Source organism: Perca flavescens, chromosome 23, assembly GCF_004354835.1.
Source record: "Perca flavescens isolate YP-PL-M2 chromosome 23, PFLA_1.0, whole genome shotgun sequence".
NCBI lineage: Eukaryota > Metazoa > Chordata > Actinopteri > Perciformes > Percidae > Perca > Perca flavescens.
In genome coordinates this window covers 11,755,760-11,782,798 of record NC_041353.1, presented here as the reverse complement: position 1 = coordinate 11,782,798, position 27,039 = coordinate 11,755,760, and the positions used below count along the sequence as shown (strand labels likewise).

General features: G+C 40.2%; 2 protein-coding genes across 7 annotated transcripts in view; both read left to right on the top strand.

The window, feature by feature from the left end:
• The window catches only part of exoc4 (exocyst complex component 4), a 114,842-nt gene extending 99,969 nt beyond the window's left edge, over window positions 1-14,873 (top strand). Inside the window, exons 18-20 of the mRNA XM_028570930.1 lie at window positions 2,332-2,510; window positions 2,719-2,878; window positions 12,751-14,873. Coding sequence (XP_028426731.1) covers window positions 2,332-2,510; window positions 2,719-2,878; window positions 12,751-12,988 — 577 coding nt within the window. The 3' untranslated portion in view covers window positions 12,989-14,873. The remainder of the gene's footprint in view (window positions 1-2,331; window positions 2,511-2,718; window positions 2,879-12,750) is intronic.
• Window positions 14,874-15,601: 728 nt separating this feature from the next.
• lrguk (leucine-rich repeats and guanylate kinase domain containing) overlaps window positions 15,602-27,039 on the top strand; it is a 39,938-nt gene continuing 28,500 nt past the window's right edge. For 2 of the 6 annotated variants that reach the window (XM_028570835.1, XM_028570830.1), the window contains exons 1-16: window positions 15,602-15,883; window positions 16,104-16,157; window positions 16,444-16,545; window positions 17,558-17,639; window positions 17,794-17,894; window positions 18,148-18,229; window positions 18,426-18,553; window positions 19,789-19,932; window positions 20,282-20,362; window positions 20,582-20,668; window positions 20,864-20,970; window positions 21,603-21,725; window positions 22,474-22,570; window positions 24,549-24,662; window positions 24,914-25,115; window positions 26,034-26,144. In XM_028570835.1, coding sequence (XP_028426636.1) covers window positions 15,878-15,883; window positions 16,104-16,157; window positions 16,444-16,545; window positions 17,558-17,639; window positions 17,794-17,894; window positions 18,148-18,229; window positions 18,426-18,553; window positions 19,789-19,932; window positions 20,282-20,362; window positions 20,582-20,668; window positions 20,864-20,970; window positions 21,603-21,725; window positions 22,474-22,570; window positions 24,549-24,662; window positions 24,914-25,115; window positions 26,034-26,144 — 1,621 coding nt within the window. In that variant the 5' untranslated portion in view covers window positions 15,602-15,877. Of the gene's footprint in view, window positions 15,884-16,103; window positions 16,214-16,443; window positions 16,546-17,557; window positions 17,640-17,793; window positions 17,895-18,147; window positions 18,230-18,425; window positions 18,554-19,788; window positions 19,933-20,281; window positions 20,363-20,581; window positions 20,669-20,863; window positions 20,971-21,602; window positions 21,726-22,473; window positions 22,571-24,548; window positions 24,663-24,913; window positions 25,116-26,033; window positions 26,145-27,039 lie in introns of those variants that run through there. The other 4 variants (XM_028570833.1, XM_028570831.1, XM_028570834.1 and 1 more) reach the window with 4 other exon arrangements.

Genomic DNA, 27,039 nt, shown 5'->3' with positions numbered 1-27,039 from the left:
CCCAGTTACCAAGCTTGGAGGAGATGTCATTGAATCATGTGGACAATTGTACCATAAATGCACATGTTCAGGATTTTATATATTGTCTTGAATACGTGTTTGTGTGAATGTCATATCCAAGTTAATTTACCACACCATATACTTTCTACCTCCACAACCACTATTAGTCCTCCATCATCCCTCTCCCATTTTTTTCTCCATCCCTCCATGTAACACTATTTCCCTGTGGACTATTGTAGAGCTTATGCAATATTGTTTATGATTTCAGTAGAAAACCCTCCCTGAGGCTGATGTCTAGCTAGAAGCCACACTCCATTGACTCTCCCCATCTAGCGAATTTCCCCTGATAGTGGTACCAGCTAAATGAAGCCATGAGGAAAAGAGCAAGATGGGAGGGAGGAGGAGATGGGAGAGAGATGAGTGTTGAGGTTAAAATAATGGTGGGGGTTAAAGAAGGGAGATACAGTAGCTAAGTGGGAGAAATGATTGAATAGAGGGAGAAAGGGAAGTGAGATGGAGGCATCGAAAATGTGGTGTAGTTGTTGACTTTGCCTTAAGGGGAAGAGACATTCACCCATATCATTTCATACCTTTCTGCTCAGGGCACTGTGATGATGGAATAATGGGAGTATTGACTCTTTAAGTCTAGACAGAAATGACCTTCTATGGACCTAAATGACCCCAGACTAAAATGTAGGTGTTTTAATGAGCAGAGAGATGTGGCATATTGTCAAAGGATGTGTTAAAATTCACCGTCTGTATCTATTACAGTCCTAAAAGTAATATAAAAGGTATCTGTTACCATGGGCGTAAAATGATAACATGGACTGACTAGAGTATTTTTCTTTTTTGCTTCACAATATAGCCAAAAATTTTATTCTAGTTTACAGTAACAGTATCAAAAAGAAGAAAGAATTAAAAAATATATATATTATTATTATTATTATTATTAAAATGTGAAATGTCTGACAGTTTCTGATATTAGGTTTCTTGTAGAGTTAAATCAGCTTTGTTTGTGGCAGTTGGATATGAACCTGTGTACAAAAGATTGTGTACTTCTACCAGCCAAGGTGAAAAATGAATAGAAAAAGCCCTCCAGTAATAGCCTGACAAGCCAGACCCACATCAAGATGTTGGGTCTGGGAACTCACCATTGGCAGGGCTCAATCCGAGGGGCAGGATAAACTGTTGTCTTTCAAATTCTCTCTGCACTTATAGCCAACCAGAGCAATGCTAATTGATAGATTAAACTTTTGCCGTATCCAGTCGGCAAAACTCCGAACTTCCTTTTTTAAGAATGACTTCAGTCTTCCAGAGTCGCGGCCAAAGCTAATTTGAAAGACCGCTGTTCGCCAGAAGCAGCAGCCATCTTCTTTGTTTTCAAGTAGCAGGAATTCACGCAAAACCGTTGCAACTCTGCCGTCCTTATGTTAAGCCCGCCCACTGACTCTATACACGATGTGATTGGCCTGACCAGAATTTGGTCTTTCCAGCTTAGGCTCACCCTGGCTGCAAATTATATTTGCTGCCGCTAGGGTGCGTCTAGATTTCTAGGCTACTCCAGTAAGGTTTTAATGCACAATTACTCCACTGGAGCTGCTTACTGGCCAAGCTCACAGGTCTGTGTTTTAATCATATCTTCCTTCAACTTTCTTTGAAAAGAAATCTAGATGAATTATGAAATGTCTAAAATGAAGTATTTCAATCACAGAAATGTTCAGGCTGTTGCATTGCAATACAATACCTAAGGTGGAAGGTTGTAAATATACTAGATTTTAAAGTTTTTTTTTTATACCTTGAAGAGCTGTACAACATAATGTATTCAGCACTCTGCTCAGTGCTCTACAGATTGCCCCCAACTAAATCACATTTCTTGGTTAAATAGTATCCAGCAGGGAAGTAGTGGTAGAATAAATAGGTGGATGTAGTATGATTACTCTAAACATAATTTCTGTCTAAATTATAGGTGTTAGAGTAGCTAAGTGGGTCTCGAGAAGAGCGAGCACTCAGTGCCGACTAAAGTCTACCTTCTAACTATGTTAAACACTAAGGAGAGAGAATAATACACCTCACATACATCCTCACCTCTTTACAGAACGTTTTCCCTCCCATTCCCTGTAATGCTTTTAAAACTCTCGTTCATAGTTGATTTCAACATATCAACAGGGAACTGTAAGAGAATGGGGGGAAGGGGGCACTATTGGGCATTATAGCAAAAATAGCAGGTGTACAACAAGATCTGAAATAGAAAGAGAACAAAGTCAGACATCTAATTTTCCACTTTCTCTTTTCTATTCCTCAACTTCCCTATCCTCCTATGTCTCAATGCAGGGTGCATTGTTTCCATTACCTGATCCCCCTGACTAAGCAAGGCAATTATGCTATCGTGGCTAATGTGGAGAGCATGGACTACGACCCACTGGTGGTCAAACTGAACAAGGACATCTCAGCTATAGAGGAGGCCATGGGAGCCGCCCTGCAGCAGCACAAGTTCCAGTACATATTTGAAGGTCAGCACAGCTGCCTGAGAAATACCGTCAACCTTGCTTTTTTAAAGCAGAAATGTATTTGGATTCACAGAGATAGTTTAGTACCTGAGTCCAATACAAAAATGTTGACAGAAGACTCTTTACCCTTTTTATTCCCTTCTGCTTCTCCTGTTACGCCCTTCTCCATCCTTTGATTCTTCTCTGTGCTGCTCCTCTTCCCTCTCACTAGGTCTGGGTCATCTGATCTCCTGTATTCTAATCAACGGGGCCCAGTACTTTAAGAGGATCAGCGAATCTGGTATCAAAAAGATGTGCAGGAACATCTTTGTCCTCCAACAGAACCTCACCAACATCACCATGTCCAGGGAGGCCGACCTGGACTTTGCCAGGTAAAAGTCCTTTCACATTTTTACAGACTTAAAGGAACACGCTGACTTATTGGGAATTTAGCTTATTCACCGTAACCCCCAGAGTAAGACAAGTCCATACATACCCTTCTCATCTCCGTGCATGCTGTAATGCTGTCAGGAATACACCTCAACCAGAAACCCTTTACTTGTATACTTAGTTCCCACCAGTATGGGTTTGTGAAAGCTCAGGAGGTAAAGCTGTCGTCCACTAATCGGAAGGTCGGTGGTTCGATTCGTGGTCCCTGAAGTCTTGTCGAAGTGTCTTTGGGCAAGATACTGACCCCAAATTGCTGCTGTACGTGTGCATGTTTATTCCTCTCTCCTGATGAGCAGGTGGCACCTTGCATGGTAGCCTCCGCCATCAGTGTATGAATGTGTCTGTGTGTCAAAGGGTGAATGTTGACTTGTGTATGTATGTATTGAAAAGCGTTTGAGTGGTCGCTAAGACTAGAAAAGCGCTATATAAATGCAGTCCATTTACCATAACCTAGGCCTGGAGTAGCTGGCTGAAGCTATTTTGTGCAGGTGTCTCTTTAAATTGTCATTCTCTTGCCAATACTTTATAAGTGCTCGCTGTTCTCCCTTTAGTTTTTTGTTGTCATGGTGATAAAGCCTCTGATATCACAGGACTCTCCCTTGAAATTTATAAACTTAATAATATTAACACATAATAATGTGTTGGAATCTGTACTACAGTCACTAGGGGATCATGATAAAATGTATATTTCTTAAATATATACATCAAATATAAAATAGCATAAACTGTATTATGAAGCCATTAGAAATAGACTATACTTACTGGCTGAAGTCAGCTGATATACTGGTCCAACCCTACAGTACTACACAGACATGCAGAACATCCTCAAGTTCAGACAGCAACTGTGTCAATGTACGAGGCAGACAGATTGTCAAACAGATTGTCAAGCACAGTCTGTGACTTTGTGTGTGTGTGTGTGTGTGTGTGTGTGTGTGTGTGTGTGTGTGTGTGTGTGTGTGTGTGTTTCTTATTCATTAATTTATGTTTAGTGTGTCTACCTGCTGTTGCCCAGTGCTGTCCAGCCCTGATAGGCATGGGGGAAATCAGAACTCTGATATCTTTGTAAAAAAAGAAATCGGGCAGAAAGAGTTAAGCAGACATAAAGAAAAGGGTGATTCATAGTATTCATATGCTTTTCCGCCCCTCTTTCAAAAGCTTGTGTCCTTGACAGGAGAGTGTGTGTGTGTGTGTGTGTGTGTGTGTGAGGAAGGGTGATGGAGAAGATGGAGAAAGAAAGCAGGGCTTGGAGGGAGAAAAAAAATTGAAAATTAAGTGAACGGAAGTTATAGAATAGACGTCTTCCACAGGAAAAGGCATAGAATGGAGTTGGAGAAGACAGCATGTATACAGTAGAAAGTAGAATACAACAGAGTGAGAGATGAAAGCCAGAAAGGCACATATAGAGAGAAAGGGGAGTTAAGTAGAATTATGAAATCTAGAAAAAGTATGAAAGGAGAATGACTCATGAAAACTTTATCAGCTTGATTTTCACATATCACTTTGTTTTTAGCTGTTGATGGGTATCAGTCTCTTCCGTTTTACTACTTATACTTATTTTTCTATATTACCTTATTTTGAAAAAGTTGCTCTGTTAGAGAAATAAATAAACTTTAAATTCTTCTTCTTTTTTTTAAGTGTTTCTTAATTTCTGTTCTTTCTACTTTAGTCATTTTTTAAGGCAGCAACTCAACTATCTGCTTTTCTCACCTCTTTCTCCCTGCGTCTAATATTTGTTATTGTAAAAGGTGTTTACCAGCGCCTACTATGTTATTTTGTAGGGTTAATTATCTTCTTTTCACAGCTCTTGGAATATTTATGAGTGTGTCATATGTTTGAGTGGATAGGTGCTGTCTGTGTTTGGACATTGCTATTGTTTGTAATATGCCGGTATTGCAAGCCAAGTTTCCCTCCAGGAACAGAAAACAAAGAAGTAAACTGAAATGACCTCAACTCTACTGGATGTGGAGGACAATTGATTAGTATGTTATTTCTACCCTCTGTCAACTTTGATTATGGAGAAATGCCAGTGATGGCTTTTCTGTTTTTTTCTCTCTTTCTCCCACTCTCTGATTACGAGGCGTGGGCAGTGTGGAGGTGTTGATTGGGAATTGCAGAGTGCATTGTTTACACATTCATGGCTTTTTGGATTGGCCGTCCTCCGGCTCCAAGACACTCCAACACGGTCCCATACACACATGCGATATGTATCCCTTGCTCTCACCCAAGCACACAGACACTCAGCCAAGCCAATCAGCATTTTGAAATCACCATATTTATGTTAAGGACATGAATATTCATAAAGCATGCTCGGTAGCTCGCACCTGTGTGTGAGAAAGTATGAGAAAGATAAAATTATGCATTTGTGGCTTACCAAAAGACGTACCCCCTTAACACATACAATAATTTCTAATATTGTTTGGCATAAACATGCCAAACAGTATACAGTGTATGCATTGCAAAATGTACATGCTTACAGATACACTTTGTGCCCATAGTACTTGGTGAGTTAGTTCAAGTCTAAGGCTCTAATTTATTATGTATATTTGACTGAGCTTATTGAATAGAAAATTGTAAAAAAAAGAAATGATCTAGAAGTATTGTGCAAGTGTTTCAGCCCACCCAACAAATAATGTCTTTTTATTGAAGTGTTATAGTACCTACAGTTGAAAATAAATTGCTCAAATATGGAGAATTTATCTTATGTTTCAAAGAATGTAAGCAACCAACACCCCTAAATGACAAGGTCAATAATTCCGCAACTGAATCCTCTATATGTCATAGATATTGAAAGATAGACTCCAGGTGTTGATTGTTGGTTTGAAGTTGTACATGCACATCCTGTATACGTAGCATTTTGAAACATATACCAAAACAGTTTTGTTGTAAAGATGCTGAGAAAATGAACATTGGCCAACCAGACTCAGCAGTCTGAGGAGGAGGGACTAAAAGCAGAATATTCATCCGTATTTCATTACCACCTCTAGAGAAATGAGTGAAATGAGGAAAGGAAGAGATCTCAGCAGGAAGCTTGCTTTTGAGAGAGGCTGCAGATGCTTGCCTCTCTGTGTGCTTGCTTCTCTCTCTCTCTGTGTGTGTGTGTGTGTGTGTGTGTGTGTGTGTGTGTGTGTGTGTGCGTGCGCGTGTGCGTGTGTGCGTGCGTGCGTGTGTGTGTGTGCACATGCATGCATGCATGTGCGCGCGCGTGAGAGAGAGACGAGGGCCCTGGACAAGGGCAGAGTAATACCCATTGATCTGAGTTAAAACTAAGGAGAGGCCTGGTAACCGGCACTGCAGAACTTGTGAAGAAACACACATACACACACTCACTCACTCGCTCACTCACTCTCCTCGCTCTTTTAGATTGTGTAGAAGGATGGGGAAACAGTGCCACCTTGTGACTGAATCCATCTGGATATGCAGTATAATACTGTGGAAACCCACAGTATGTCAATAATGGTTAAGATTATTGTTTAGGGGAGGGTGTTAAAACTTAGCATGTGTGTTTGTGTGGAAAGGTCTCTTGTTTCATAGTCAGAAATTTGGCAACGATATCAGCTCGTGGGTCAAGGTCACACACACACACACACACCCTTAAACACTGACACACAAGTGGACACACACAAACCATCTGCTCAGAAGAGAAGCAGAACTGTGTGTCACTGCAGTGTGTGTGTGTGTGCGTGCGTGCGTGCGTACCATGCGTGCGTGCGTGCGTACCATGCGTGCGTGTGTTTCAACTGCGCCCCAACCTTGTCACTCCATTGATCTCTCATTGTCCTATGTGTCCACCGCTCTCTCTCTGTCTCTCTCTCTCTCTCTCTCTCTATGCTGATTTATGAGTCTACACTGGTTTCACAATGTGTGTGACTGCATTCAAATACACACATGGATTCAGCCTCAAAAGCTTTTAACTGTAGCACACCAGTAGACAAAGCTAATAGAAGCACAACTACATGCCACTGACAGTACACAAGAATGTCCAACAGCAAAGTTAAAAGCAAATAAATGTGTACCTGTTTGTCTGTGTAAATATATATTAATGTCTGGCGCAGCAGCATTTAGGGTATGTTTTTCCAGATACACCGAGACATGACAAAGCCATAACACACAACTCGCGAACACAAACTCACATACGGTGGAGCTCTAAGCTGCCCAGTGACCCGTGGAGGCAGGTTGCATAGCTGTCATAACATCCCGAGCTAACTTGCAAGCCCCTTAGCCCATAGCTAGGCTAAACACCAGTCTGACAGGCTCACTGTAGAGATGCCCCTGAGTTCAGACCATTGCACCCACCTGTCTGCTACTGGAAATTACTACAGTGTGAATTGTACAAGAACCTTGTGTACCACGTATTGTCCCGAAGTGTACTGCCCCAGCCTCTGCGTGTCTCTAAGATCCGGTGTGTGCGCACACCGGCAAATAAACTCTTTGGTTTTGAGTGTGTGTCTGTGTGTGTCTAAACCACCAGTGTGTGTATGTGTGTCGAGGTGACAGGCTGGTGTGTCTACAGAGAATTTGGTAATAAGTACAGTTGACGGCCGTGTCAGGAGGTAGTGGGTGTCAACAGATAAAACTGTTTGTATTTAGGCCTGGCTTCGGTACACTGTCACTTCTCTCAGCTTCTGTCTCCCTTCCTGTCACCTTGTGTCTTCTCTCTTTATCTCTCTCCTTCTCCTCTCTCAGTCCCTTTTTCTTCAATTTTCTCTCCCTGTCTTATTTTTTTCTTTGCTACCGTCCAACCACCACCTCTGCTGAATTGTTTTTCTCTCTGTTCCCTTCTTCTTCTAGCCCCTCCCTTCCTTTGCTCCTGTTTTCTGTGTGCATGTGCAAGATGCTGTATGATGATGGTCTTTGCTGATGAAGCCTGTCTACCCCTTCTGTGTGTGTGTGTGTGTGTGTGTGTGTGTGTGTGTGTGTGTGTGTGTGTGTGTGTGTGTGTGTGTGTGTGTGTGTTATGCGTGGCGCAGCATGATGGGACTGGTCTTTGCTGATCAAGCTTAAGTCTCAGTGTCTCTGCTGACCTTTTCTCATTACCAGATGAGGGATAAATGCACTGCTTTGGAGGGAGACAGAAGAGACAGAAGGAGTTTAGAGAGAGATTGAAATAGGCAAAATAATGTATAGCCTGAGACTAAAAGACTAATTTTTAGAACACCCTTTTAAACAAAAAACAGCATTTCACTAGCCCCGGTATCTGTTACTGCAGCAACAAGTCGTGGTTCCAACTGATGGAGAGGTTCATCCCCAGTCTCTCATCCTTTCTCCTCCTCCTTCCCTCCCCCTCATCTCTCCCCCACTAATGTTGTTCCAAACACGCTGACAGAGACAGCCTGTAATGGCCTTAATATTGTAAATGCCGGAAATGAGGGGGAATTGTGCTGATTCTTGTCTTTCTCTCGATTTTCTTCTCTTTCATCTTTGTCTTTTTCCTCCTGCTATCCCTCTTTTCCTTAATGTTTCTTATACATATCTGTCTGCCCTATGCTGCATCCCTGCATCATACATTTACTTATATTCTTTGTATACAAGGAAAGGGAGGTGGGTGGCTAATTAAAATTTAATAGAATAGTGCACCACGGAGGCATGTTGATGCAAACACACACGCATACTGATTACTAAAGCAGTGCTGTTATGCTGGTGGAAGCAGTCGGAAATTGGTAAAATGTGTGTGTGTTTAGAGAGAGAAAGAGAGACACAGGGAGACTGAGGGCCATAAATAGAGAGACTTTACGGAAGAAGGCAATCAAAACAACAATTCACTTTGGTTTTGTGGAAGAAAAGAATCCTGCTTTCTTTAACAAGCTGTATCTTTAACCAATAAAAAGAAGTGTATGTTTGTGTGTTAGCGTGTGTATGTGTCACTGGGGGTTCTTTCTTGATGGTGGGGGTGCTGAGAGATTTTAATCTTATTAACAGCCCTGTTTGGCAAATGGCTTTCCAACTGCTTGGGTAATGAACTGTTTGAAAGTGTTTTCAGCACACACTAACATACATCACTCAGACACACACACACACACACACACACTCACACACTTACACACTTACACACTTTACACTTTCTCTTTCTGAACCGGCCCCCCTCTCCTTCATACTGAACAGAGGCCAGATTGCCAGCTGTCCTCACAATTTACACACACACACACACACACACACACACACACACACACACACACACACTAGTTGACAGCCTAGTACACTGTCTTCCTGTGGATGCAGCTTTTCTCTTTTGATATTAGATGCTACAGAACAGACAACAAACTGCACAGTGGGTTTAGTACCCCATCATCATTTATAATAATCCTGAGTGGGATTTTTCCTAATTGCATCACTGCCAAGAATTATAGTTGCTTGTTTTTACTTTTACTTGGCTCCTGCATCAACAGATGAATTCCAAAGCTTTCCAGCTTTTAATATTTTTATTAGAAAAATTGTGTTTTAGACAAAAGAAAAATGTCCAAACTGAATTTTGTGTCCGTCAAAGTTATTATTTCAGTTTTCAGCAGATGTTCTTTGTTGTTAATTTCCCACTGTGTACATACCTAACTCGTCTTACCGGAGGGTTTTTCTTAATTGAAATGGGAAGCTGAGCCTACAAACTTGTCAGTCAACCTACACAAATTCAGCAACAAGGAGTTGGAGATCATTTGTCCTGGGAATAGTGACTTTTTTAGGTTTTAAATGTTCATCCATCATTATTTGTACACAATACCCACAGCTTGTCCCAGCTCACACTGGGGGAAAGGCAAATACATTTTTGACGGATCGTCAATCTATCACAGGGCTGACACATAGTCACAGTCACTCACATTCACACAAATAGGCAATTTAGACTCTCAACTTAACCTAACTGCATGTCTTTGGACCCACGCACCATAGCAAATAACTCTAGATCTTAAAACAACAAATCAAACTGTATACACAAATACTTAACACACATCGGCTGCACAGAGGTTTGCAATAATTATGCCTTTTTAGAAAGTTAGCCAGGTGCAGTTTTATTCCTGTTTATTGCTCTGTTCAAACCGTTTCTTTCCTCTACTGAGCTGCTTCCCTTTGAGAGCCGAGTATGGATATTTGAATGAGGGTAGCATTCTGTTTAATGCGTTTTCCCTCAACAAAAGAAATGTTTTCTTTCCAGTTATACAGTATGTGTTTTTCCCATTGGATCATACAAAGAGACAATTTGCTTCAAGCATGCAGTGAATGGCTGGATCTAGGGAATGAAATAATAATGCTTTTGAGCTCGTATTTTGCTGTGTTTTTGAGGTAAATGTGCCAACACTTAAACACATACTGTGCATTTACAAACCAGGAGCACATTCAACAGCACAGACATTTAGACATTTACACAAATACACGGCAAATTTCATTATGAGATCAAACCACATGTGGGACCCATCTTTTTCCCCGCTCCTTTGCCTTTCTTCCTGCCCACGGTTAAGGAGTAAACCAATGTGACCCTCATCAATATTGACAAGCGTATTCATGAAATGAGCTCAAGGATGGAAAAATGAACAAGACCTTGGAGAGAAATTGAGAGCAGCATGGAGAATAAGACAGAATGCAAATGCTTCGATGACCAAGGGCATTACTTGTCAGGGGAAGGCCAAAAAAAGAGATATTATGCACCACTTTTCCTCACTCATCTACTCAGTCATAACTCTTTTTCCCTATCTTTGTATATATCCATTTCCATCTCATTCATTGTACCCCTTCATTACTTCTTCCAGATCTTTTTCTACTGTTGAATCTCCAAAATGAAAGCACATAAAACACCTTGGAACAGAAGCTCCCCGAGTGCTCATTAAGGCCTTGTTAGGGAATGGAGCTTGGATGGGTTATGGAGCTAAACCAATGAGATAAAAATATCTTTTCTTACCAAAGTGTCTTTTCACTGCACCATATCAGAAAGGACTAAAGATTGGAATCTATTCCCACTGGAATTTGAAATCCATTCCCACTGATTTGAAGTTGCTGTTGAATGACTGCTTTTGGCCAAGGTAGCCAGTTAATACTACATTCAGAATATATTCAGTGTCACTCAGAGACACAAGCTCATTAAAATGTATATATATTGTTACTCTTGTTACATGGGGATCTTTAAGACCATGTCTACACAGAAGTAGCGTGAGCAGGATGTTAGCAGAGCAGCAGCAGCTTCATTCCTCTGTCTGTGTGTCTACACAGGATGCGTTCGGGCACAGTAGTGAGTCTAGATCACCCAAGATTTTGCAGCAGTCGTAGCCTAACAAGCAATGATTGTAGTTACCTGTGTAAAACACAAGAAAAAGTGTAAGTGTGTGATTTTAAGTATAAAAATACATCCAGATGGTGTTTAGCACACTTTACGACATAACAATTTCAATCTTGCACAAAGGTGAAAAGAGGAAGAAATATCTCACCAGGGGTTTTACACATTTTAGCAAGTTTACTTTAAATCACGTTTACTTTACCATTTTGGTGTGTTTTAAAAATTAATTATTTTTCTTACTATCTCTACAGGCCTCCAACGGTTTCCATCCATTTACATACAAAATGGACATCAATTAACGGAGTGAATTCCCACGCAACAACAATGTAATATTGACGAAAAACTCAACACAGCTCAGGAGTCACCTTATTGGTTTTTATATTGTACAGAAATTAATGGAAACCAATAGCTGCTACTTGATGGAAGTGTAACATGTAGTGTTTAGAGCCATAGCCAGGGGCAGATAGTGGTGAAATCTATTCTAGTGTGTGCCTGTATTTTGTTGTTCCTGTGTGCGTGTTTGAGAGTGTAGTTGTCTGGCCCGACACAATCCCTAAAACACACACACACACACACACACACACACACACACACACACCACTCTCTCTCTCTCTCTCTCTCTCTCTCTCTCTCTCTCTCTCTCTCTCTCTCTCTCTCTCTAACTCTCTCCCTCCCTCCAAGGTATTTGACCTGTTTTGCCCCCGAGCAAAGAATAATTGTCTGTCCTGCATCCCAACACTCTCCTGCACATTACTTTACCTCCAGTGTTTTGCCAAGCCGTGCTCTCTGCACAGGGATGTCTACATTGTGTTTATGAGAGTCCATATTTATGGCTAAATACTGTCTATTGTTCTGTAAATTGATTTGAATGAGTATTGCATCCTTTGCGCACATACAGTACACAGAAGGTCCACCTCTAGATATTCAGTTTAAAAAAAAAAACATACTGACTGTATATATAAAAACAAATACATTACACACACAGTCTCTCCTCACTTCTGTCTGGCGTATTTGACCTTTATGTCTGATGTTTTAGTCAGCAGTTGGACGTGTGTGGTATTCACCAATACTCTCCCTTTGTCCTCTTTCGTTTTCAGTACGTACTTCACGATCTTTTTTTCAAATGGCCGATTGTGGCTTCAGGTCCTGGTTAAAGACCTATTAATTCTACACACTTCTCTTCTTCTTTTGCCTCTGTAACAGTGTTTCATTAAAGCGGTCTCAGTACTTTGTAGCTGCTGAATGTTTTCCCTCTACCTTTAACTCCCGTTAGTGGCAGGGTGAGTTCCTTTTACTCCTTTTTTATAAAATTGGGCTTGACAGCAACTGCGGTTAGTATGGCTTTTGTGTTTTTTCTTGTTGTTTGTTGATGCTCCTTTCGATTCTGCACTGGAATAATGCAAAGAGGAATATAAAGTGTTTTTTTTTAAACTTTTTTTTCTTTCTCTTCCCTGCTTCCACTCGATTTTCTATCCTTTTCTATTTTTTTCTCCACTTATTTTCTTTATCCATAACCTTGTGACATTTTCTCTCTCTCTTTATTCCTCATATCTCTCCATTCAGGCAGTACTATGAGATGCTGTACAACACTGCAGATGAGCTGCTGAATCTGGTGGTGGACCAGGGTGTTCGCTACACGGAGCTGGAGTACATCAATGCCCTGTCCTTACTCCATCGCAGCCAGACAGGTGTAGGGGACCTGAGCACCCAAAACATCCGGCTGCAGAGGCTGAAGGAGATCATCTGTGAGCAGGCCGCCATCAAACAGGCGACCAAGGACAAGAAGATCACTACAGTGTAATGATTAAACAGGACATGGTCCAGAGGGCGGATGATGACCAATCAAGAAATCTCTGTCCCACACATTTTTAGTTTCAGCTCCTTCAGATCTGTCTAGCAGGATCACGTGCAGCAGATAATTGGGTCATGTGTGCAAGAGTAAGGAATGATAGAGAAAAAAGTTGCAGCACAGGGGATATTTAGGAATTGGGTTAGAAAACACAGAAATAGAGGCTTGATCTAAAACTAGATCATAATGTGTGTGAAGTATATTGATGGAAAGTGTGTCCGCTCCATTTCTGTGATGAAACGCATTGTAGTCGAGGGTTGGCACAGATATACTTTCCAACTCTTGGCATGTAGATTATATACTGTAGATATTATATATGACAGTGTATGCAGCACTGGCTCACTCTATTCCGGAAGTGAGGTGTCATAAGGTAACCTATATTGTCAATTTACACTTTTCAAAAGACACAACAAATGCAGCACTCGTGCTCCGACTCCAACAGTCCCCTCCGACTCCAGCTCCAGATAATCGGCAATTGTCTTGGACACTCACCCGAACTTAGGCCCGATCTCATCTCATTTTCCTATTAGATCTAAACTGCTGCTCTCAATTACACCTCTATCTCTCCTCTCCTGGCAGGCCCATGGGCCCACTGATTCTGTCTGCAATAACAGATGCCAGATTAGACTTTCTGAATGAGGCCACATCTTTCGCCTGCTGCCAATTTGGGTTGGTCCCCATAGATTTCCCTAGCTGAGAATTGTATCATATCTATGGCTGTTAAAATCTGTTTATCTGTGTTTTTTTTTTTCTTCTTATAGTTTGTGCAGTAAACTAGTGTGGAAAGTTGTGAGCTGATTACCATTACAGAGACTCAGTAATGACAATAGTTTTCTTTCATAAAACAGGATTTTATTTCAGATTATATTTCAAGTCCAGCCCACCACAGTGGAATGACTTGCACTTTTTCTGTCATGGCATGTGTGTGAGAATGCATTTTGTCAGTCATACTAGCTCTATAAACTGAAACGATGCACTTCTAAATCTTGTTGTCCCCACTACATGTGTGCAAGTCTTTTAAATTGAACTAAACGTATAAACTCAAGAGACGATCACAAATCATTCCCCTCCCTCCAACCCTCCCTTTTTTTAGTTCATTAACTTTGGAGAGAAGTACTTAACGAGAGCAGGAGAAGGGAATGGGAGCCTTGTCAATACAGCAAGCCCGGCGCTGGTCTCCCTGGAGCCCACGGAGCAATCCATCATAATGACACATAGGCTGGGATCGATGGGAAAACAACCATGGAGCTGCTGAGGGGTTCGCCTACCACTCTGAAACGTTCACTTGGTGTAAAATCTAAAATCTGCTCATTCAGCTGTTCAGCACTTCAGAGTTACTTTTGTTATGTTATACATGGGAAACTTTAATACAATGTTAACTTTGTCATGTCACATACACTATTATACTATTATCCCAGTGCACACACATAACCCCTAAAAGTTCAGAATGCTTATGTGTTGGGCATACTCCATATATGTAAGTGCCAACCACTCCTGCTGTCCATTCTTTTTATTCAGGAATGAAATATCTAACATATAATTAAGGTTAGTTCTTTTTACTTGGAGGCAAAACTCAACTCATTTCTATCTCATCTCTTTTTCTTTGCTTTGGACATTTATTTTGCACATTCTTTGATTAGCGTAATTTCTATGTTTCAAGTAACGTATTGAAATCGAAAAAGTCTGTTAGTCTTGAATCTTTAAATTTAAACATCCTCATTGTTCCTCTGGTGGTTAAGTGTCATAAATGCTCTGACATGTTTGTCTAGTCTAAATTAAGCACACATTTGTTAATGCATACACTCATACACTGAAAAAAATAAATCCTTTAAATCAACCTTGTTCGTGTATTTTGTACATTGTTTTTCCTTGTGTGATTGCATGACAGTCATATTTTCCTTTGGGGGAAGTTACAGCTGGCAAGAGTTCATGCACAGAGTAACACCTCTTTCACACATGACAGCACAGTCATCACTGTTTTGACGCACCGCCTTATGTCATATGAGCGAGACGGATCCAAAACCAACACTAGAGGATGTATTTTACCTGACGGCTGTGATGTGTTGTCTGACATGGTTGACAGCATGAAGTGAAGCTTATTGGAATCAGAAAAATAAACATACAACCTGAAGGCTGTTGGCACGCATAATTTGTAGTTGTTTACATTTTACCTTTTTTCTCATTTTAGTTCAGTCCTAAATTGAATATGTCGAAATGCCTCAAGTTATAGAAGTAGAAATAATTATGAATTGGTCAAAATCACAAAGTAAAAAAAACAACAAACTTTGGTCTTAGTCATTGCACCTAGGCTTTGTGCATCTTGTTCCTTTTGGGAATGCATGTCAAGTAAATTAAGTAATTTGGGATCTCAATGTGTTATCTTTGAATATTTTTATTGCTTTAACGGCTGTTAAAAACACTCACAGATGCCAGGTGAGGTGCTCACACACTTGTATATACAGTGTATGCTCACACAGGACCACTGTCGCTTTTGAGAGCAACCAACTACATGACCCACAACTCTTCGTCTCTCAATTTCAGCGTTGCCTAGCGACGAGAGTGTGTACGCTTCATGTGAAAAGCTAGCTAACTTACTAGCTAGCTGGAACACGGATATTTAGACTTTCTTTTTTTATCACAGAGTCCTTAATTTAACTGCTCATCAGTCAGTCTTCAGTCCCTCGTCGCCGAGTTGTCATTATGGAATAATGAAGGAAATAACGAGTCAACAGTTTTCCTCAGCCTCTCCTAGCTACCTACTTTCCTCCAGGGTCCCTCAATGACGTTCCTTTTTCAGAGGCTTCCGTCTGCCGTGAGCTAGCGTTAGAAGAAAACAAAGACATGGAGGTAAGAGTAGCACAACGTTTCTTGAGTTGAGCTAGCTTATATAGCTAAATGTACTTTGCTTACTTCTTAGAAATAAACTTAGTGATTGTTTTTATTTTATGATAAAACGGTACGCTATAATGTGTCATTACCAATGTACAATCATTGTTGAAGAAACAAATCAGAGTGGCTTTATGGAGCAGTTTCAATAAAACTCCATATTTGTTCTCTTATTCTACAGGTAAAGCAGGTAACATTGCACAAGAGGTCTGGGGAAGTAAAACAACACAGCAAGGTCAAATGGTTGATTATTTGCAACTTGTGATAGCGGCATTAACAGCAATTAGATTGGTGTGCATCCTTCTTAAGTGTGTGTAACGTTACTGCATGAATATGTGCATGTGTGCTTTTAGTGGCAAGTTGTGTGCACTAGGTGATGTTTATAGTGGCCTCAGGCATATTGTCTTCAAATTTTGTAACTGCATTATTATTATAAGGATGCTCATAGTTCACTGCTGTCAGTTCTACTTCACTATTCTATTAAAATACTACATGAAATGTCAATGTGTTTATGTTTACAGAAGGATGGTGTTTTAACTGCTGAGGTTGTCTCCAGCTGTATGTCCAACCTTGGACGTGTTGGCACTGGGCTGCAACATTTGTACCACCACCTATCCCTGCCTGTAAGACACTTACCTCCACAGACAGCAATTTTGTAAATTACATTATATGTATTTTAGTCACTGTCTGATTTATCAAGACAAAGCTATCCATGACAAATCAGTTTACATTCACAGTGTGTCATGTTGTTATGTTGACAGTTCTCTTTGCAGATTACAGGTTTGTTTTTTTGGATTGCTAACAACCATCGGGCAATACTGAAGCCACCTTTTCAAGCTCTTCATACAGTCTGCATTACCAACATGCATCTTGGCCAAACAGTTAATCTCACCTCTAAAACTCACTCAAACCACCAAACCACTTTACATGTCTCAAAATAAGCTTGTTGGACCAAAACTCTGGCCACATTTTTCACTCTGAGAGGCAAACATCGTCACTCACAACACACAAACCTAAAAAACACTAACAACAGGAAGCATTACATAAATGATAACATAAACAAAGTTTAAATGATTTTTCACTAGAAATTTGAGGGCTGAAATAATTGTTACAAAAAACCCACATCAACAACATGTATACTATAATATAATCTGTACAGTACTTAGGGTTCCTTGCCTATCTCCTGCATTTGGTATTTACATCAACATCACATCTTATGTCTTTTCTTTCAGCTGAAATCATCTGTCTGATTGTTGTTTGTTCTGTTTATATTTTAAAATGGTTACTCCAGAAATGCACAGAATTGTCCCTCATTCTGTTTTGAATGTATTTTTTAACAGGTTTGAAAACAAAATGTAAGCATTTGAACAATGTGCTGCAGATATACTGTATAGTGTTTTGCAGGTGGTGGAGTATGAATGAAAAACGAGTTCATGGATATTGAAAAAAGTGTTGTCCTTGAATGCATTTTGTGTAAAAGCAATTAAAATGTATTCACAGTTTGGTCCACATAGACTTCTGTTTTGCTCACTGTGTGAAGAGTTTTGACCAATGCATTTTAGCAATCTAAAAAACTGTCATGTTGAGGCAAATTAAGTTTAACTAAGGTTGTATTTTTCTCTTTTTTTTTTTAAGAGTCATGATCTCAGTGACATCTCTGTTTTATGCAATTATGTCCATCTTCAAAAGCTGGAACTGCCACACAACAAAATTAAAGGTGACTTTTTGTTATTCTCATATTAATTAAGCATCCTTAAACCTATTACAGTCTTTTTTGAAAGAGATCTAATTAAGACATGATTTGAATATTTTACTTTTCTGTTGCTGTCTTCATCCTTTGATCAATTACTCTAACATTACTCTCCTGCTAGATTTATCCTGTGTGAGCCACATGCCCTACCTCGTCATCCTGGACGCTTCTCACAATGACATCTCCAGCTTCTTTGGATTCCAGCCACCCAAGAACCTAAAAGTAACGCAGGACCTTGAGCTGACAGGATAAGGCTTCACTTTCTCATGCTATTCCCTTAAGATAGGCCTGGATTTCCATAGCCCATCTGTAGTCTCTTTGAATATGCTTACAAGGCATTAACTGCCCTTGAACGACAGTGAAAATTCCTTCCCATGCTCTATGGAGTCGGAGAATTTCTTTAGTGAGATGTACTGAAGACTTTCATGACTTTTGTTAATAGTATGCTGCTTTTTTTTTTTTTTTTTTTTTGCAGGAGGTCAATTTATCCCACAACCGTATGACAAAAATGAAGGATTTGTCAGCCTATTCATCTCTTAGTCATTTGGATCTGGGCTGTATCCTTACTAAGAGACATTTACATTTATCCATGTGCAACTTACACACACACTTCCTACGTCTTTGACTTTGCCTCTTTCTCTTTCATACACACACTCAATTATTTTTTTCAAAACCCTAAATGCTTATGAAAATATACTTAATGTTCAGCAACATTTTTCCCTTTTGTATTATTCTTAACATTCCCATATTCAGACAACTGTCTTAGTGAGATCAGTGGTCTTGAGCAATGTTGCAAGCTCACCCATCTCAGCCTGGAACACAACAGGATCTCTAGGATCAGCGGCCTGGACAGTCCTGTGCTTCTCACACACCTTTGCCTTGTAGGTCCTACTCTATTACAGTCAGAAATATGAGCAGAGTGCACATTCACACACAAACATTCATACATACAGCACATTCAAGCACTTACTCACAAGCATGAATTGTAAACAGAAATCTGAAAATGTATCTTTCTTTGCCAAACACTTACATGTATGGCTTTGCTTTGCAGGAGGTTGTTTCCCTCCCCCACACACACACACATACACACACAAACACACAGTAGGAGTATTTTACCTCATGTATGCTACATTTTCACCTATTTATGTTTGCTCTCTTTTGTCTCCCCTCTGGCTTTCCCTTTATGTATGTGTTTTTGGCTGCATTTTTACATTCAGTAAAACCTTGGCCCCCTGTTCGAGAATCACCATATGGTACAACAGCAGGCCTTTTCTGTGTGTGTGTGTGTGTGTGTGTGTGTGTGTGTGTGTGTGTGTGTGTGTGTGTGTGTGTGTGTGTGTGTGTGTGTGTGTGTGTGTGTGTGTGCATGTGTGTGTACGTGTGCACACATGCACGTTCTGTCCTTTATCAGTGTTTCCTCATTGTCAGCAGCCATCGGTCTGGCTGTGTCTGCCCCTGTCTGGAGCTTTGCTTTGGGACCAGCTGCTGGTGTTTGAGTGAGCCTGGACCAAGTTCAGCACACCCACTCACTCATACCTTGTTCATCCAGCATCCATCTAATCCCATCCCTGACCCCACTTCCTCACATGCTGGCTCCCTAAAGAGCACAACCCTGTCAGCCTGCCTGTTTCCCAGCCCATCACAGCACCGACCTAGAGCTTCAAGAGACCAGTGCAGTCCACCCATCCCCACTGACAGCAGCCCTCTGCCAGGCAACATGCTTGGCAAGAGCAGGACGAGGTGTGGCCAGACAGCTAGATAACAGCTCCAGTCAGTGGAATGGAGTAAGAAGCAAGCTGGGGACCCTGACAAGGGAGGAGTTCTTTAGTTGGTTAGCGTGCTGCGCTAGCACCTCGCCAGCTGTTTGGCTGTCAGTCCTCACCTGTCAGGGTTTAGCAGAGAGAGGCAGGCCTGCCACTCAACTCAGTACTAAGGGCAAAGAAGGTTCAGGCACCATGCAGAGCGACCACGGCATGTCCTTAATATTTATTAGTGGAAATCATTGACTATAAAGAAAGTAGTACTATGGGTTTGAAGTCACTTACGTATGCATACATATTCATGAATATCATGTACTTACCTCTTTAAATGTGTCTTTTTTTCTGTCTGTGTCTAGAGGGGGAACCAGCTGAAGAGGATTGAAGGGTTGGAGAATCTGAAGAGTCTGCAGGTTCTCGACTTGTCTCTGAACCGCATAACCAGTCTTTCTGGCCTCCAGAATCTCCACCTACTGGGCTCCATAAATCTGGAGAAAAACCTGGTATTGATCTGAGCAAAACTTCAGAAGAATTGCTGAACAGCACATATATGACAGCCTAAATCTTACATGCAATTAAGCTCATTAATGAGAGTAACATTCAAAAAAACAAATTTACTGATAGTAGAAAAGCACTGTACCATCACACATACAAGTAAAACTAGTCCAAGCACAGAGGTTTAACAGATTATGAAATGTCAACAAAATAATGAGCGGACTATACAAGTACACTCTAATACAGGAATAGAAATATAGTTTGACAAAATAGTAATCACAGACTTTCATGCTCAACGAGTTTCTAATTTTATTAACTACAAACTTCTAAACGGATTCATTTGTAATTTTGTTTCAGATCAGTGAAATTCAGGAGTGCAAACACATTCATGATCTGTTCCTGTTGAGGGACCTCAACCTGCTGGGAAACTCTGTACAGGTAACCCAACCCTTTATTGACCACATGGTTCTACTATGAGAACATTTATTTCATGTGTGAAGATATACTGTGTATGACAGAGGTCCATCTTTATGCATATAGTCCTCATGTGTTCTGTACCCAGCCTCTGTACCTAAGCACTCAAAGCTCTATGATGACTTCCATTTGTATATGGCTTTTGAAAGTTGATACTGCATGCAATGTGAATGTTATTGGTAGGAGCAACCTGATTACAGACTTGCGGTTGTCTTCCTTCTGCAACATCTGACTGTGCTGGACCAAGATAAAGTCACTGCAGAAGAAAAGGTATGAATGAACATAATAAATAATTTCATGACCAGAGGAACTTTTGCAATTTAACACCACAAACACTGTGGCTCAACACGCCTGATCCCTTTTTTACAAAGCTAGAATTAATGCCACCAACCAAACTCAAATGTTATATTTTCGATGGATGCAGGATTGCTTATATAACACTTGACTACTTACCTTAAATCTCAGGTGGCATCAGTAAACAAGTATGACCCTCCTTTGGATGTGTTGGCAGCCAGGGATCATATGACCCACCTGGTGTATCAGCTGATGCAGCCTCAGGTGCTCTATGACAGGTTGGTACAAATATACAGTACTGTTTATTATCCTAACCTCTGAAATATTCTCTGCCTTGTTCTTGAATGTAAAGCTTAAGATAAAACCACCCAACGGATTGAGTTAAAATAATGTTAACTATTCATTCTAATGTAGGAAAAGGGATAATACAAAATATTGACTGAGGTCAATGTAAAGGTTACAATCAAATGTGTTGATTAGTAACTATCACGAAAGTTGTTTTAAAAACCTGCGCAGCATTTTATCTGCAGTGCTTCTCTGTTGCTCACATTATCTACTTTCTAAAAGAAGAAAAAAAATGTTCATGCATCAGCACTTTTTTTTTTAAAACATCCATCATCAGCAAATAAAATGCTGCGGCTACAGTCAATTTACTATTCTCCTCTGTGCTTCCTAGAAAGAGCACATCCATATTGCCCGCAAGGCTCCTGTTTGTATTGACTGCAGGAGTGTCCTTCACGACTGGAGAAGTCTGTGCTCTGGCTTCATGGGTTAATATACTTAACTCTTGCTCATCTCAGAGAAATTGTACTTGTAAAGATAACATGTGTCAGAAACCTGTGTTTGTGTGTGTGTGTGTGTGTGTGTGTGTGTGTGTGTGTGTGTGTGTGTGTGTGTGTGTGTCTCCAAGCAGTACTATGCCAAGTGCAGACTCTCCATATCCTATGCTGGTTCTGACCGGTCCACAAGGCTGTGGGAAGAGGGAGCTGGCTCACAGGCTGTGTCAGGAGTTGAGCGACTACTTTGCTTACGGGTCAGTCTTAAACCTTCTGTAAACATACCCACACGTGATGGTCGCATGCAGAGTCCTTATTCAGAGATACTGTACTGTCAGATAACACTACTTGCGCTGGCACTTAAATAAATAACCAAATTCAGTAAATTAAACTGAAAAATGCACATTATATAATCGTTGAATGTTGAAATAATATATCCCCTCTAAGTTAAGTTAAGTTTTAGTAATGGGGACAGTAAAGCTTTCAAAAATACATTTTATCTGAAGATACTGTTGGTAATATAGCATTAGTGGTGTGACAAGTAAAACCATTATTTAGATCTGTTTTCTCTTTTGTATCTTGTACTTACTGCCATGGAAGTCAAACAGCTGCTCATGACATGAACTACATGGTGGAGTTTGGTGAACCAAAGCAATGAGCTAAAATCCGCACAGATCTGCAAATTGGGGTGGTGATTCTCAGTGGGACTCACTTAGTTTTAGCAACCCGTTGGTGTTAATATAAATACGTTTGTAAATACATATTACCAACAGAAAAAAAGGAAGCATTTGCTCCTGAATACATATTAAAGAATAGGTCAGATATTCTGAAGTAGCCCCCCTACTGGTCCTCTTTATTGGTTGCAGGTCTAAGATTTTTCACATACTAAGTCCTCATAAATTATATGGCTAGATATGCTACATGAAGTGTGTGTGTGTGTGTGTGTGTGTGTGTGTGTGTGTGTGTGTGTGTGTGTTGTGTGTGTGTGTGTGTGTGTGTTCACAGAATCTCTCACACCACTAGGGGGCCCTACTCCAGAGAGGTGCATGGAATTGATTACCATTTCATCAATGAGGAAGATTTTCAGAACATGATTCACATGGTGCGTGTTTTTGTACATCACGGCCCTTGATATTTCAAGGATTTTCAGCACTCACATTAATCTTGTGCACTCAGTGTCTTAAATCATGCAACAAATTAATATTTACCACATGTAAAATAAATGTATTTTGGATTTTGAAAAGCTTTTTTTTTTTTTTTTGCTTGATTCACATAACTCCCTCAGCAAGTTTCAAATTGAATTCACTCACTGGCCATAATGAGCAATTGAGATAATTGTTTTTTTTTATTAGAATGGATTGATTTTACTTTAACTGGCTGATATTTTAATTAACAAAGATACATTTATTTAAATTGAACTTTTTTGATAAGGTGTTAAACATTTAACTAATAGCCAATTAGTTACATTTTCTCAAGGATGACTTATCACAACATCTCCTTCAACATTTGTAGTGCAAGTTATGAGACAAATGACAAGGACACAGAGAGCTAATAATATCATCAATATGCAGTCACTGGTCAAAATTCCATAAAATACACAGTTTTCTTTGAGGGTCAGCAACTGCCAGGGTCTGCTTTTATTTACATGATCAGTTTCTATTTTTGTTAATCAACAGCTACTGGATCTCATTCATTTCACCAACTTTTTTCCTTAAGTCAGAAACATAGGTGCTGAGGTCTGATGTCTTGGACACATTGGTTTTCCATCTTGTCCCTCTTGTCAAGGTGCTTGTTATGTAAGAGTTGTGGGGGATGCTGGATAGAGGTCTGGGTCACGTAATGATTTACACAGTCATGCCTTTGATACTGGAATTGATTCTTTTGTGTACTCCAACCAAGGAAGTGGATCAGGTTAACTTCACAGTCTGTCCCTCCTCCCCCATCCTGCCCTGCAGTTGATTTGTCCATTCTTCTCCTTTACCCTTCATTCTTCTGTTGCCAGCTACTTGGTTTATCGCTGTCCTGTCCTCGCTTTCTAACTCTTCATGCTCTCACCTTTCATGTGTCATCTGCCATCTTCTTCTTCACTCCTTTTCCCTTCACATTTGTGCTTCTCAGTAACTATGCAATCATGACCTCTTGAACCCACTTATTGTGGTCCTTCAAAATTAACCCCAATCAGCAGTCCTTGGTACTTATTATACTCCTTACTGTGATGTAAACACAAGGAGCACCTGCTGTGCTATTTTGTCTAAGTAGCATCAGACTTGCAAACGAGTGTTAAAATGCTCCAGGGACATAAAAATATGTTTCAAGGGGAGCTTTAATTCCTGTTTGAATTAGTATCTTGAGGAGACACAGTGTATCTTATGCAAATTATCAGTAAAAAGTAACTAAATTAAATCGTAGTGAGACAGTTAAAGAGTTTTCTCTTCATTATTATACCGTCTGTCATACTTTATGCAGTTCTAAAAGGAAGTGAGGACAGAGTTGAGACATTTTTTTAATCGGCGTAAAACTTAACAAAATAAAGCCAAGTTAGATTACCAGTCTCTTGTTGGCATTTCCTGCTTCTGGCAAGAATTACTTGTCTGAGTGATTTTAGTGTTATAGACCAGTGGTTCCCAACCTGGGGTCCGGGGACCCCTCAGGGGGGCAGCAAAGATCACAGGGGGTGCGCAAGTCTTAGCTTATGTCTAAGCTTTTCTTAGACATAAGTAGGGGGGGCGCCAAGGAAAAAATGTTGCGAACCACTGTTATAGACCATGCTCTTCAAATACAACTGCCCTAAAAAGCTGGCAGACAAAAGGTCAGGGGGCATGTTTGAGAAGTAACAAAGAGAGATATTTTTTGCCCTGATCACCAGGTCAAAAGTTCAGTTCACAGGTGGGCAAATGACTTTAGGTTGTTAAACTTGACAGAACATGCTGGGGTGGTGTATATATGTCAAATAGTATGTCCAATTTAGGAGATAAATTAAGCTCATAACTGTGGTAACCATGATGAATAATGGGGCAATAAAGTTGTGCACTAAAATGCTCACTCATTCTTTCCCCTCATAAATGGAAATTCTCTTGTAGGGTAAGTTTATCCAGACCATGCAGTACGGGGGTCACAGCTACGGTCTGACCAGAGATGCCATAGAGGATGTAGCCAGAGAAGGACTAGCCTGCTGTGTGCATATGGAGCTAGAGGTGTGTATGGAAACTTCTTATCTGAGAGTACATCAAGCAGGCTAATACCATATGTGGTCAGTAAAGCCAGTAGGTTAACAGACAGTAGAGATTGAGAATCTACCAGCATCATAGGATCCTTTAAAAGGTGCAGTTATCACTTTTGCAATAAATGTGACAACATGTTCAATCAATACAATTCAAAGTTGCAATAAAGAGAATATCAAACTCTCATTGGAACAGAACTGCAAACTGTTTGTCTATCCTCGCAGGGTGTGTTCAGTCTGAAGAACACCTACTTTGAGCCTCGATACATCCTGCTCATCCCCATCCAGGTGGAGAAGTACATGGGCCACCTGAAAAGCCACGGTCTCTATACCCCAGCACAGCTCGACATGACAAAGTCACGTATAGAGCTCTATGCCAATACCAACAGGCAACGACTTGGATTCTTCGATAATGTTATTCCCTGTGGTACGGCAAGGAAGCATTTTTTCATTCAAGTATTTTTTTTATTGTGACATGGAAAGTATTTATTCATGTTGTTTGATGCTGTACTTGAGTAACCTGTAACAGTAATTGTATATCCTCTAATGGCTAATTAGATCCATTTTACAATTTAGTTAATGAATATTTAATTCGGTTAACAAAGTGTTATTATAAATATTCACAAATCATTTATAACAAAAAAAAATTAACTATGAAAACACTTAATTGATTCCCTGGGGAGAAATGTTCTTTCTACTTATTTAACTTTTAGATATTATGTTAGTAATTGTGTTGTCCTTGCTGTGATTGGCAGTTTGTCATTGTAGTGCCTCACAGAGCTAAATGTGTGTGTATATATATATATATATATATATATATATATATATATATATATATATATATATATATATACCGGCCTTACCCTGGCCAAGAGCAGTCCAAGTGTCATTGGTATAGCCTTAGATAGATTTAACACAATGCACTAAAATCCATATATGACACTTTCAATCCAATTACCACATGTATTAAGGGCACGTAGCCACAGAATAGCTGTGTTTATCATTCCCTCATGAAAGAACTCAGACATGTTAGCTGGTTTCTTAATGAGATGAACATACAGGGAGCGCAGAACCTCATCACTTTTATGCACTGCTAGCTAGCGCCTCATTACACTAAGGTCATCATCCCCATATCTTTGATTCATTACTGTTTGATGGGAGATGCATTGGCTCTGTTCTCAACCAGATTGTGTGTGTGTGTGTGTGTGTGTGTGTGTGTGTGTGTGTGTGTGTGTGTGTGTGTGTGTGTGTGTGTGTGTGTGTGTGTGTGTGTGTGTGTGTGTGTGTGTGTGTGTGTGTGTGTGTGTGTGTGTGTGTGTGTGTGTGCATTTGGGTGTGTGAGCAGATGACTGGGAAGAGGCCTATCAGACACTGAGGCATGTAGTTAAGGAGTACCTGTTGCTAGAGGAAGAAGGAGAAAACAACAACAGAGGATCCCTTGACAACACCTCCACTGGTGTGTATGTGTTTGTTTGTTTGTTAAGATCATCATTAGCAGACTCTAAGCATCATGGCACTAATTGTTTGATGCAAAACACTATGTGTAAAGTGCCGTCAAGTTGACAAGTTGTTCCAGTAACAAGTCGGAAAACCATTATATTGAAAGGGCTGGTGGGAACTCTAGCCAGGTTCACCTTTGTTGGCAAAACCAACTCATTATGTGGTATTTTGCCAGTAGACCGTAGCAACATGTCCACAGATAGAATATGGACAGTACTGTGTGAATGACTGATTTTGAGACACAAATAAGATAGAAGTGCTAAAAACGGAATCAGAGACGGTTTAGAACCCAGACACCCCAACTCAGAGTAGTTTCCTGTATATGTATCACGTGGTCTCTGCCACGGCCACGCCTCTTTAGGAGACTAGCGGCATGTCTTTGTGATTTGATTCCAACAGGAGAAGTGAATATGAACACAGATTATGAGCGATTATTTTACCCCATGGTCACCAAAGTAAATATTAGACCCATTCTTCACAAGCCACATATCTCCACAACAGTCTGACACTAACATGGCATTTTTCAGAAAGACACATCAGGAGAAAATTATTTATTAATTACTTTGTTTGAGACCTGTTTCTGTCTCAGGACCAAACTCTCGCAAGATCTGGCAACACAGAGAAGCTAACATCAGCTAACGTTCATGAACGCCCTAACAAAACTAATCTCCGTGATGCTAAATATGTCTTTTACCTGTGTAAATATCTAACGTAGCAAAAGAACATATTAATAAATTATTCAAATATAACTTTTCATTCATCCACACAACGTTTACTACACGTTCAAACGAGGCCACGCCCATTTCTACCATTGGGGCTGCTTGAAATGTGCTATCTTTGATTAAAAAATC